The sequence below is a fragment of the Entamoeba invadens genome (assembly GCF_000330505.1).
Source record: "Entamoeba invadens IP1 unplaced genomic scaffold scaff_1105074725199, whole genome shotgun sequence".
NCBI classification, from domain to species: Eukaryota; Evosea; order Mastigamoebida; family Endamoebidae; genus Entamoeba; species Entamoeba invadens.
This window is the reverse complement of record NW_004440113.1, coordinates 412,060-425,274: the sequence shown is the minus strand read 5'-3', so window position 1 is coordinate 425,274 and position 13,215 is coordinate 412,060. Positions and strand designations below refer to the sequence as shown.

General features: G+C 35.7%; 6 protein-coding genes across 6 annotated transcripts; 2 read left to right on the top strand and 4 right to left on the bottom strand.

Moving 5' to 3' along the window:
* Positions 1-44: 44 nt before the first annotated feature.
* On the top strand, positions 45-1,528 carry EIN_095820 (hypothetical protein; the record flags this gene model as incomplete). The annotated part of the gene is made up of 2 exons (XM_004254048.1): positions 45-685; positions 841-1,528. The coding sequence occupies 2 exons, from the start codon at positions 45-47 to the stop codon at positions 1,526-1,528; spliced, it is 1,329 nt and encodes a 442-aa protein (XP_004254096.1).
* Positions 1,529-1,688: 160 nt separating this feature from the next.
* Positions 1,689-3,721, bottom strand: EIN_095810 (leukocyte receptor cluster member, putative; the record flags this gene model as incomplete). Its single annotated transcript, XM_004254047.1, has 2 exons — positions 1,689-2,198; positions 2,363-3,721. 2 exons carry the CDS (start codon positions 3,719-3,721, stop codon positions 1,689-1,691), a joined length of 1,869 nt encoding a protein of 622 aa, XP_004254095.1.
* A 585-nt stretch (positions 3,722-4,306) lies between these two features.
* EIN_095800 (hypothetical protein) lies at positions 4,307-6,946 on the top strand (the record flags this gene model as incomplete). Its single annotated transcript, XM_004254046.1, has 4 exons — positions 4,307-4,570; positions 4,616-4,733; positions 4,817-5,097; positions 5,306-6,946. The coding sequence occupies 4 exons, from the start codon at positions 4,307-4,309 to the stop codon at positions 6,944-6,946; spliced, it is 2,304 nt and encodes a 767-aa protein (XP_004254094.1).
* A 118-nt stretch (positions 6,947-7,064) lies between these two features.
* Positions 7,065-9,073, bottom strand: EIN_095790 (hypothetical protein; the record flags this gene model as incomplete). The annotated part of the gene is made up of 2 exons (XM_004254045.1): positions 7,065-8,470; positions 8,530-9,073. The coding sequence occupies 2 exons, from the start codon at positions 9,071-9,073 to the stop codon at positions 7,065-7,067; spliced, it is 1,950 nt and encodes a 649-aa protein (XP_004254093.1).
* A 518-nt stretch (positions 9,074-9,591) lies between these two features.
* On the bottom strand, positions 9,592-10,386 carry EIN_095780 (hypothetical protein; the record flags this gene model as incomplete). Its single annotated transcript, XM_004254044.1, has 1 exon — positions 9,592-10,386. One exon carries the CDS (start codon positions 10,384-10,386, stop codon positions 9,592-9,594), a length of 795 nt encoding a protein of 264 aa, XP_004254092.1.
* Positions 10,387-10,934: 548 nt separating this feature from the next.
* EIN_095770 (hypothetical protein) lies at positions 10,935-12,755 on the bottom strand (the record flags this gene model as incomplete). Its single annotated transcript, XM_004254043.1, has 1 exon — positions 10,935-12,755. The coding sequence occupies one exon, from the start codon at positions 12,753-12,755 to the stop codon at positions 10,935-10,937; it is 1,821 nt and encodes a 606-aa protein (XP_004254091.1).
* Between the last annotated feature and the right edge of the window lie 460 nt (positions 12,756-13,215).

Here is a 13,215-nt window from a genome sequence, read left to right as displayed (position 1 = left end):
AGGCAACTTGTCTTGTTTTAAAGATCTAGAAAAGAAAGCAGAGGATGAGTGAAGCTAAGGGAGTCAGTTCGAATGGGGTACAAATACTAGGGTGGGGCATAAAAGAGGGAGGGTCCTGGAAGTCATGGAAGAAGCGGATGTTTCGATTAAATACTCAAAAGCTTGAGTATTTCAAAGATGAGAATATGACACATAAGATGGGTGACATCGATGTCCCCAAAGTGACACATGTTCTTCCTGTGGAGATATATAAAAAGCGAAGAAACATTATTCGACTGATCACCCCATCTCGTACATATCATGTTTCTGTCGCAGATGAAAAAACACGAGATGAGTGGGTCGCTGCAATTAAAAATACGGTCGGCGCTGATAAAGCCGTCGCCGCTGCATCTCCCAAGAAGGAATTAATAACAATGGATGACTTCGAAATCATATCCTTGCTAGGTAAAGGGGCCTTCGGTAAAGTGATGTTAGTTAAAATGAAGAAGGATGGCAATATCTACGCTATGAAAACAGTCGAAAAGGTCCAAGTGATCGATTCTAATGAAGTCGAACACATTCTCAGTGAAAAGCTAGTCTTATCTAAAATCAACAATCCTTTCTTAGTAAACATGCATTATACTTTCCAAACTCCAACTCATTTAGTTTTTGTGTTGGACTATTGCGCAGGCGGCGAGTTATTTTCGTTTGTTTATTTATATAGTATTTTATATAGTTTATATAGTATTAATATTATATACCATATTTTATAGTTTATATATTATTGCTCTTATAATATTAACATATGACTATACTATAGTTTATAGTTACTATAGTATTACTATACGAATAACCGATTAGATATCTTCAAAAGCAAACGTCGGGAATACCAGAAGATGACGTCCGCTTTTACGCTGCTCAAATATTACTTGCACTTGAACACATGCATTCCACGGGAATTATATACCGAGACATTAAACCTGAAAATATCTTGTTTGAGAAAGACGGATATCTGCGAATGACTGATTTTGGCTTGGCGAAATCGTCGACGAAGACGACGAACACGTTTTGTGGGACACCAGAATACTTAGCGCCTGAAGTAGTCGAAGGGTTGGACTACGATGAAAATGTCGACTGGTGGGGACTTGGGATTTTGATCTATGAAATGTTATTCACTAAGTCGCCGTTTTTAGCGGATTCGATGGAAGAATTGTATGAAAATATCTTAGAAAAAGAACCGATATTTCCGACGACTAAACCGATCAGTGCGGAATGTATGGACTTCATTAAACAATTGTTAACTAAAGACCCCGTCCAACGATTAACTGATCCCGATCAAATGAAAACACATTCGTGGTTCAAAAGTTTCTCCTTCGACGATTTGTATCAAAAAAAGTTGACCCCCCCTTTTGTCCCACAAATCAAAAGTGTCACAGACACTTCAAACTTCGACGTCGATATCACTTCGGAACACGTCGACTTAACTTCGGGCGTGGAGGCGGTCAATGACAACAAATTCTTTTCCGACTTCACTTATGTACCAAAGTGAGTCGTCACTCGGCTTGTCGAATTTATTTTTTCTTTCACTTCTTATTATAGTATAATTTTTAGTATTTTATTATAATTTTTAGTATTATAATAAAATTATTTATGTATAATAAATTTATAACAAATTTATTATAAAACTCTAACAATTAAAAACATTCATTTCACGACGTCAAATTGGCGAGCGAAGTTGCACAGACGATGCTCCCTTTATCATCAAATACTATTGGATGCTTTGTGATAAACTGCGTGTAGTCCTCGTCGTCTTTAAAGAAAAGGTACTTCTTGAAGTGTTCCACGTCGATAGTAGGACGGACGGCATAGAACAAGGTATATGCTGTATTAATGCGGACCTTATCAATGGCCAAGACTAAGATCAATTTGAACTGAGTAATTGCGGTGGTGTATAAATTAAAAAAAGTGAAGTAATCGCCAACTACAAAGGCCTTTTTTATATTTAAAGCTAATTGGATAGTCGGGTGAGTCAATATAGAGTCTGGGATATCTCTAATAAGTGTATAATGTGCTGCAGGGGAGACGTTCTTCCCATCCATATTACACAGAATCATCGAAGCTGAATAAAGAATGACTTTCTCATCATCAATCGGGCGTTTCATGGTATGGTATAAGTTCTTTAATGCCGACGCGCATTGAATGAACTCGGAGATGTCTTGCTGGAGGTCAGTATAGTAGAAATAATACTATATAATACTCCTTTAATTATTTATAATATATTAATAGTATATCCAAGTATACTCTATACTATATTGATATATACTATAACAATAATTATATTTATTATAATTATACTATACCATGAATAATGAAGAGAACAAACGTTTTCAAGAGAAAGATGTGCGTGGAGCTCATAGACTTGAACAGAGAACTCGTCCTCGATATGCTGCAATGTGAGGTCTTGTCTAATACCTTTTAACTGGTCACATATATAATCATAATCATTAGTCTTCTTGAAGTTGTCCATAACAAACTTAAATGCTTGTTTCAACACGACTTCTGGCCTCACCTCACTTGACTTTGGGATTCCTTTGACTCTGAAATAGTGCTTTTCAAGGGCTTGCGAAGTCCCGACCAAATTTTCTTTGTCGTCTCGCAAGTTAGTTTCCGGTTTGTCTTCGAACAATTCGATATTTGATTGTTTTTCAGGAACGACTTCAATTGGTTTTTGAGAGTCTCGAGTTTTGAAAGGAATGGTCTTCTTCTGTTTTGGTTGTTTTTGAGAGAAGGGAGTCGAATAAGTTCTTTCTTTCTTCTCACTTTGATTAGGTACAAAGGGTCTTGTTATGGTATATTCAGTCCGTCGGACTTCATTTCTTTCTTTTCTCTCATTTCTCTCTGTTCGGGAGGTGTCTTGCCAAAGTGGACGGGGGGGTTTCTCTTCTTCCACAGGGATATCGTCTCTTTGTTCTTTTTTCGTTGTATTGTTTTGTTCAAAGTCTGTTCTATAACTTTGAGGCAAGCTTGGTGGCAAATTTTTATAGTCTTGGTATGTATAAGGTTGTTGATAAGAGAAAGTGTTATAACCGGTATAGTCGGGGTATTGTTGTAGAGGGGTAGTAGAATATTGTTGATAACTTTGAGGGACGTTTTGGACGTAAGGTTGTGTATAAGGTTGCGTGTAGGGTTGAGAGTAGGGTTGTTGGAATTGTTGTTGTGAGTAAAATGCATTGAAAGGAGTTGAGTAGTTTTGTTGATAAGAAGGTTGTTGTTGATTCTGATAAGGTTGTTGGAAAGGGATATGAGAAGTGAAAGGTGTTGAATACATTTGTGGTAAATTGTTTTGAAAGGGTTGAGTCTTCTTTTGAGGTTTTTCATATTCTTCTAAAAACGCTTCAGGGCCGGAAGTCATCAATTCTTTTGTTTTCTTGTCTTGTTGTTCTTTTTTAAAACGTCTCTCCTCTTCCCGTTTTTTCTCTTCAATTTGACGACGCTTTTTCTCTTCGGCTTCTTTTTGTTGTTTTTCAGCTTGAATGACGGCAGGGTCTTTCTTTTTTAAACGAATTTTGGGGGACGTGTTTTTGTCTTCAGTGTCATCCGTTCCTAACCGTTTTTGAAGTTGAACTAATTTGACAAAACTGTCATCGACAAAACCACTTGTTTTTGTTGGTGAAGTTAATGATGGGCGGGGTTTAGGGGTGAGTAAAGGAACGGCTTTAGTGATTATCAACTTTTTGTCCATCTAATAAGTTTTTTGTAGTTTTAGTAGGTTCTATCTTTTTGCTTTTTCGAATAAATGATAAGAAACAATACAAAGCCTTTTTTGTGTGACAGATTTCACTTATTGTGATAGAAATCAAAAAAAATTACTATATTTTTAATATATAATAACTAGTGAATTAAAATTTGTTATTTTATGTGCAAAATTGGCAATTTCTTTTTTTTGTACTTTTTTGTCTTGTTTAGTTAATTTTTAATTAATATACTATATTATATATATTTCTATAATATGTCGATTTATAGTAAAAAAAACAATATTACTTCATTATACTTTAATTTGAAATGAGAACCTAATGGGATTAGTTTGGCACAAAAGAATTGGAAGTCAAACATATTATAAATTATTAATAAAGAAATTAAAATAATAATATTAGTGCGAAGTATTACACCAATGCGACAAGATTGAAAGCATCAAGTGCGATATTGAGACTAAAAAGATCGCCTGAAATTAGTGAGAAAAAGCAATAAAAGGATTAGCGTTCAGTCGTCCCAAAAAATCCAAAAATACCAATTTGAATAAAAGAACTTGAAATTGTAGAAATTGCTGATGCTGAAGATCATTGAGCAATACATCGGAAACTTACTCGAGAAACCAGAAACACATAAACCAACAATCGCACAAGAACTCAGCGACACGCGTATGGAGTCGAAGCGAGCACTTTATTTCAATATCTTAAAGAATACCCTCGATTTGCTGAATATCAAAAACAAAGGATACACACAAGTCTTCATGAGTCAACTTGCAAATGATATGAAACGAATGGAACCGTATCAAACCCTTCCATTACTCAAACAAGAAACTCTTTTGTTAGTTTGTTTTGTATGGATGTTAAAAAGAATTAAAAGTGACACGTAGACAAATATCGTGAATGACATCGGGTACAGATTTAACTCGGACGATTGCCTCCAAAAGGTCGTGAAAACTCAAAGCTTGGTAAGAGGAGCTTTGTATCACAAAAGGTATATCACTCACAGTTTGTGTTTCTATTGATTCAACTTGTTTAATGTGTTTGAAAGCGAAAACTCATGTACCAAACGCATGGAATCTCATCAGTAGAAACTTTCAATGCGCCAAAATTTCAACAATACAATTCGGCATTTTTGAATCTGTGCGACAAACAAAACCATTACGTCGATAATATTAAAACACTCGTCTACTACTTCGACGAACTCAGAGCTCAACCACAATTTTCTCTGTTAAATGAATACCCATACAAAGACTATAATATAACACTTAATGCGATATTGGATATCGAGTCGGGTCTTAAAAATGGATTGACTGATGTCAACGGGACTTTTCCAAAGGTCTCTGGTGTTGGGGAAGTTGTTTTGAAATACGTTTGTTCATTTGTTTCATTTATGTTGGTCGACCGACTCACTGGGGTCTTTATTTATTTCTTATTTTCTGAAATTAAAATGACGATTTTTGTCGCAAAGCTATTAATCAATAATAAATTTGGTACAATTAATAATTTGATTTTTATCGCAATGTCATTTTTATTTCAGAAATTAATACAACTGAATGAAATGGTGAATAACAGTAAAGTGTGAAAAAGCTCAAGACATATACAAAGAATTGTCGTTACAAGGCGCAGTTGTCATGGCGCTCTCTGCTTTTGAAAAGAAAAACAAAGAATTCAAAGAAGCCGAAGCGATGCTTTCTAAAGGCCAAGTGTATCCTTTCCGTTATTTGCTTCAGAGTTTTCCACGCAATCAACACATCGCCCAACTCATTTCGATGATCGAGACGATGCGCGTTGAAGCGAAAAAGCTTCCTGAATATTCAAAAGAGAACGAACCTCTTCAAAAGTGTGAGGACCAACTGAAAAAGATCAACACGTTAATTAGTGACACTGTCGCTTTAGAAGCACAGATGCAAAAGAAAGACGCCGAAGTTGAAATCTCTTTCCAAAACCCTGAATTTTCCGCTCTGTTGATGAAGGTGAAAAAAGAATTCACAAAGACACCCTCCGTTGTCGAAGTCTATTTAAAACTTGGTCTTGACATTTCCGATATTGAGAAAAAAAGATTTTTAAAGGAACGTCGTGTGACGGTCGAGGTCCATCCAAACATCAATCTCTTCCCACCAAACCTTAAAACGTCGCCTCAAAACAGTTCGAATCTCTCGTTGTCGACTGGCGGACAAGCCGAAAAAAAAGTTGGGAATTCGTTGCGGCCGAAAATCACGAAACGGACGGAGCGACAGAAAGCGGAGGCCAAAGCAAAGGCGACGGGTGAATTAAAGAAGGAAATTGAAATTCTGACAAACACCGATTTGGAGGGCATGAAATTTGAAGCGACACTTTTTGTGATGAACGATGTGATCTTTGTCGGGAAAATGGATAAGAGTGAACAGTACCATGTCCTTTGTGAAATCCCAATGAATGGGTCCGGCTTCTCAGTGTCAAATTATCAGCAGAACAAATTCAATATGGGGTCTCGAGTCGTTGATTTCACTATGTCCCTCTATAATAATAACACTACCGACGCTAGAGAACTCTTCTTGTTACTTAGAGAAGTCTTCTTTGTCTTTACCCCTCCAAAAATCTTCGGCGCGTCTCTCGACGACATTTTGGAGAAAGAAGGAAACACTACAGGAATTCCCTTCTGTATCAAATCACTCGGTGACTATTTGCTCGAACCAAATAATATTCAACTCGAGGGGTTGTTCAGAAAAAGTCCGTCGCAAGACAAGGTCAGTCAACTCAGACATATATTGGACCAAATGCCCGATAAGGTCACTTCACTGGTCGAGTACTCACCACACGACATCGCTTCGACATTCAAAAAGTTCTTTAATGAGCTCGAAATGCCGTTGTTCGCACCAGAAATAGTCGAGAAACTCCTCGGGTTTTTGAAACAAATCGATGAAGCCCCTGAAGACCCAGATAGCGTCAAAGAAAATAAAGAAAACATCAAAAAGACTATGAAGGACGATATGAAGCCAATGTACTTTAAGTTGACAAACTTCCTCGCTAAGGTGTTGAAACTCACGTGCGACAACGAAAAAGTCACGCTGATGAGCCCAAAGGCAATTTCTATTTGTGTCGGACCGACGATTTTCAGAATGTCCGTTGGAAACACTGAAAACGACAAGGACAATGGAACAGCTGCCGTGGCTGACACACAACTCGCAAACAAACTCCTTGAACTCCTCATCACCGATTACACATTTTTCTTTGGATGAAATGTGAAAACAAATCACTGTTTTGTTGATTAGTTTTTATTGTTTTTGTCCATCCCATTTCTTTAAGTAGAACAAGTCAATACAATAACTTATTTTGAAAGAAAAGTAAATTCTATTATCAAACGACGATCACTTTGTTGAGCGACATCGCCTTTTTTGGTTTGACAGTGAGTGGTCTGGCATATCGACTCCAAATCAACATGCAGACGAGTAACCCGATTATGTAGAACAACGGGCTTTCAGCAATGATCCACTTTGAGGCTCCAAATATAAGCATTCGGATGAAAATACCAGTGCACACCATGATGGGCCCAAGCGTAATACTCCCAGCAATGTATCGCTTCATGCAATTCATCGCAACGCCGTAGCACGCGTACCACGTCATTCCGATGATAAAGCAAAATATACCAAGTCTCGTCGTGTGGAACGGAGTTGACCTCGCCCCAACGAGCACTATGCGCTGCATCAAGAATATGTTCTGCGCGAGGCCCATATCTCCTATAATCAAGTAGCCGAAGTGCTCGTAGAGCACCAAGGCCAAAAACACCAACAGATATGGAAGAGGCATTTTCCTGTACTTTCGAATAAATGTGAATGGGAAAAAGTGCGTGATGTACTTGAATGGTTGTAGTCTGCAAATCAGCCCTCCAACCATCGAACACAAGACCAACCGTATTTCTATGAAAAAAAAGACAATTTTGACCAAGACGAACATCGACGTCGAAAGAATGTACTTTCTGTATGTGAATTTCTCCTCCATCAACTGTTCGTCGACAACCCTAGACCCGCCTACCAAAGTGACTTCCATTTTTGCACTAAAAATTTGAACATTCTTTTTGAAGAAGTCTGCAGACTCGCATTGGTACAATTTCTTGTCGCCCACTTGGTGCATATCGCAGTACCTCTCGCCGTTGATCGTCAACGTCACGTTTGCAACTTTCTCGTCTGAAAGTACAACACCCTCAAAATACTTGAAATTGTTGACAACCTCGAACTTGGTTTTGTGATTGTAAAACTTTTGTGGTGTTGGTTTGAGTAAGAGCGCATCATTTGAGTAAATTTGGACGTCTTTGTCGTATATGAAACCGTCTTTGAACAAATAAAGGTGGAAACGTCTATTTTCCATTGTTGGACATTGTACCTCTCTGATTCCACCCTTGTGGTACACTTGTAAATCACTCTGGTGGTAGTGTCCACTCCAATACATCGAAAATGGCAAATTGCCATTGAAGTCTCTTCTCAGACAGTTGAGTAGTGTGTCGTTCTCTTCAACAGCAACATTATGGATTGGGTAATGGCCTGCTAAAATTGTGTGGGTTGTGTTTTTCTCCAAAATCGCCTTTTTGATATCGTTATATTGTGCCAACGTGATCACTCCCTCGCAGTCGACCGGCATTGAAGTATCTTGGAACATATCAACCAAAATGATTCTTATTGTCTGGTTGTCCTTCTCAAAATCGCGAATCAATAATTTCTCTCCTTTATTCACCAAATACTTTTTCGCCATGTTCTTCGTTTCCTCCCCTATTTTTATTATTACTGTTTTCTATCATATACCAAATCATCTAAATTCAGAAACAAACCTGTTAGCATCCCGTCCGAGTCATGATTTCCTCTTGTGTCCACCCATCTCCGTTTAAAGCAGTCTGGTTCTTCAAGACTTTGGTCATCTTCAGCTAGCAACTTTTTCTGTGGCAAATTTGCATATGTTAGGGTGTTATTGTCAAGAGCGCAAAAATATTGTTTGCACACATTGTCTATGGACATTCTATATCCCTCCCATTCCTCTGCAAATTGCATCGGGTAATTTGTTGACGGTTCTCTCTGTCCTTTTGTCAAGTCTCCAGTGAGTATAACCGCCTCTGGTAAAACAGCGGGAATTGAGTACTTGCAGAACAATTTCATTCTGTTAATCCCATTTCCAATCCAGAATTTCGAGTAGTGTGGGTCTGAGATCTGAACAATTGTGAAGTAGTCTTCACTTTGTGGCGGTACTTCAGTTTGTGGAGTGACTTTGGGAGGAAGGGCTGGGTAGAAGACAAACAAGATCAGCAGAAACATCCCTACCCAAACACCAACAAATAGCACCATATCCAAAACTTCGTAGATAATCTCGCATCGCTTCATTTGTGAATGTTTCTCCTTGAATTTTCCGTCCTTAAAAATAAATTTGTTCCACACACATTAATCACAGTTGTCATTTACAAAAACCATAATTACATGATATTTTAAGTTTGATAATTTATTTTGTAATATTAATGATAAAACCATAATATATATAACATAAAAACCATGAAATATAGTTTCTCATTTATCCAAAAATAATTCGAGACATTATTTTTGATAATGATAATAATAAATTTATATTATTTTTAATATAAATATTACTATTTATATTATATTATTTTCAAACTATTGATTAATTAATATATATAGTATTCATGTGTTATTATTAATATTTATAAATCATACAATATACTAATTACTAATGACATACAAACACTATTATTATTATTAAAAATTATAAAATATTAATACAAGTAAATACGCAAACATAATTGTATTAAAAAATATAGTAAAACAACCAAATGTTAATAGTAAACTTGACAAAAGTAAATGATGAAACAAATAAATTCTCACTTCATCTATTCCTTATGAACAGATGCGACATGTTTCTGGAGGTCCTTTGCGTTCTTCATGTCTTGGAAACAGAACGGGCACTCGAACTTTTTGTCGTCCATCAAGTGTTGGTCGAGATGCTTCTCGATTTCCTTTTGAGGTAAATGTTTTCCACAGATAGGACAATCGACAATGAGGTCGCCGTCGTCCTTGTGATCGACTTGGGGTTGGACAGGTTCGACGGGGTTGACTTCGACTTTAACGGGCTGTTGTGGTTGTACGATTGGTTTGATTTGTTGAGGTTGTTGGATTGGCTTTGGTTGTGGAAGAGTTTGGTCTGGTTTGACTTGTCCGTGGTTTTTGACGTGTTCAAAGAGAGTTGATGCAAGGACTTTTTGATGGCAAATGATACACTCAACTTTCTGAGCCTCTGTAATCACTGGTTTGGGTTGTTCCTTTGGAGCTGCAGTTGGAAGAACAACGGGATGTGGTTTTTCAAGTTCAATTGGCTCAGCTTTGACGGGCTCATTCACACTCGGTATAACATTTTGTATAACATTTTTTGAAATGTCTTTGGAAGACTCCAAAAGTGACACCCTCGCAAGAAGTTCTTTGTGCGAATTCTCAAGAAGAAGAACCTTGTCAAGAAGGGTATTCAATGCACTTTTCAACACAACAATCTCTTGCTCTGCGGCGGTGGCGTCCTTTTTCTGTTCAAGAGAAGTAATTTTGGTGTCGACTTCTGAAAGCTTCTTGTCAAGAAGAGAAGTGTCAAGACTAATTGAAGAGGAGGTGTTTTGGAATTTGACTAATTCGCTCATTTTTTGATGTGATTGTAACTTACCAGATCGAGATTTTATGCATCATCAAAACATTTTGAAGTTTTTGTTGACTTATAGATTTGTCTTGTCAGTTTTTACTAATTATTTACATTTCGTATAGTTTAAGTTAAATTGCGGGGTTGATGTGTAATATTTCGGGTAATAAAAATCATTATGACATTTTCCAATCTCAAAAGTGATGTTTAAGTTTATAATAATTTTAATAATAAAACAATGGATTATTTCAGGAAAAGTGATGATAATGACTTTTTGTTGAAAAATATTGTAATATATTATTAAATCTAAATTAAACCTATTTTTATAATTTTAACTTTTGAGGCAAAAATTATAGATTATAATTGGTCGTTTTTAATTAAAAACACTTTCAATTATAAACAATTAAAATAAATTAATAAAATAAATCAAAATGAATAGTATTTTTTAATAAAAAAACTATAATAACACAAATTAACAATTGTTTTAATCAATTATAATTTTAGTTAAATTTTCTTATAAGTATAAAACAATATAATAAAAATAGTAATTGTTTAGTAATCGTAATTGACAGGGAAATACTCCTCTCCTCTTTTTTCATAGATTGGTGGTGCAAATAGTTTTTGTCTTAAAGCGTTTTGTGCCTTAATAGCTTTTTCCATTTCTCTATTATGTGCGAGTGAATAATCAAAATTTTCTCTAAACAATTCGCCGACCACATCCCATCCATCTTTTTTCTCTTTGCTATCATAACACACTCGAATAAGTGCTTTTCCCGAAACAATTGAGTTTCCATCATCTCCGCCTTTCAAATAGAACCACGTCTCTATATTACTCCCAAACTTCAAATGTGTCAAATCAAACTCCACGCATCCAAGAAACACGTCACTAATTAAAAATCTTTTGTGATAAAAGTAAACGACAACATCCTTCCTTTTTGGATTCAATGGAATAACAAAACGAGCATTTTCATAAATTTGATCGACGTTTTTGACTTCCTTTGACTTCACCAATTTCCCACTTTCGTTAATCACTGCGCAATACACCGTCGACGGCGTTTCAGAGTCTTTCACACACAATCCAACAGACTCAACAACTTCAATAGTCAAAATTGGACTCGCGCAATCACTCGAAGCTGCTTGTGTGACTTCCAAACTCTCCTCTTCTAAGTCCCAATTTGCTTTCTTGTTGATATAATCTACTATATATCGTTGACCTCGATATACCCCAAATACACACCCACTCGGCAACGTTTCTGACTCTAAGAGGGGGTATCTCATATCAACGTTCTGTTTGGTGGTATCCAAAACGACTCGATTGATGTGGTCCAACAACACTTCTTTATTTCCGTCAATCATGACTTTTTCTAAGCCACAGTCACAACACAAAAAATTTTGAGGAGGGTCGGGAAAGTAAAATTTTTCGTCTACAAACCGAATTGAACTTTTCTTTTGATGGTCTTCAATTTGTGCTTCATCGGGGACGTTTGCTAATATATTAATAGTATAAAGTGTTTCTATATGGGTATTCTTTTTTTCTTTAGTATTTGGTACCATTTCAATTGCTATGAAATATGTCACATTTATATCTATTCGATTTAAACTTGGTGGTAGAGTGATATCTTGATGAAAGACTATTTTAGTCTCACTTATTCGTTGGGCGCCACTAATTTCAATTGTTTGAATAACATTTCTGTTAAAGAGAAAATACGTGTTATACATTTGTATTAACGAAACAATGTAATCTTGATTCTCATGTGGACTTCTTGACTCAATTTTGAGATGAAAATCAATGTCTTCTCCTATAAAAAACTCCTTTTTGGGCAGTAGAAGAGTCACCACGGACTCCCCCATCACAAAAGTGTTCTGAACTTTTGTGAATAAGACCTTTTCAATAACTGGAGAACTAAAAACGACGGGGAAGAGTGTGACATTACCTTTCCAATATTTCTTCTTGTCAACAAAAAAAGGGGTAACTCCATAACTAAAATCAATTTTTGGTAGGTCTTCATGATATAAAGACGACGGTGGGGTATCGAGGGGAACTTTAAAAGAAAATGGAAATGTGTAAATCCCAGGAGGATACTCTTTTTCAAGTCGACTCTTAGCACCAATTAATTCTATGATATCTATAGTCTTTGCATTTATATCAGTCATATCTCGCAATAAGTAATCGGGTGGGACTATACCTGTGGAAGCCAGATACGTGAATTTAAAAGAATTTTTTTCTTTTATCGTTTTTAAAGTCGTGCATCTCATCGATATTTCAAGAAACCCATAACTGAGTGTTATTGGAGAAGGAGTTTCGAGAACAACATAACCAATAACAGCCTCATTAAAACGGCCAGATTTAGTAATAACAGCACTCAATTTCATGGTTTATTATTTCAATTCGGAATTTATAGTTTTATAATTATAAAACTAATTTCAATTGGTATATTATTATAATTATACAATACAATTTATTTAATTTATAACTATGATTTTTATTTGTTAATTTAATTTATTTATACATTAAAATAGTAAATTTATTATAATTAAATTATATATTTGTATTTTGGATTGTAGTCGATTGTTATTATAATTTAATAATAATAATAGTAATATATATATAACTATTAACTAATAGTTTAAGATTCATGTTTTTGTGTTTAAAAAAGAAACTGTAAATTAAGAAGATCTATTGAATTTGATGTTTATAATTTTGGCATTATTTGTACCAATGTGTTTGTCGCAATCAACAGTCACACTAGTAACACAGCGAACTTCCGTGGCGAAGTATGTTATAGGCGGGTGTGGAATTTTGTTTATTATTTCTTTGATAATCGTCTTTTTC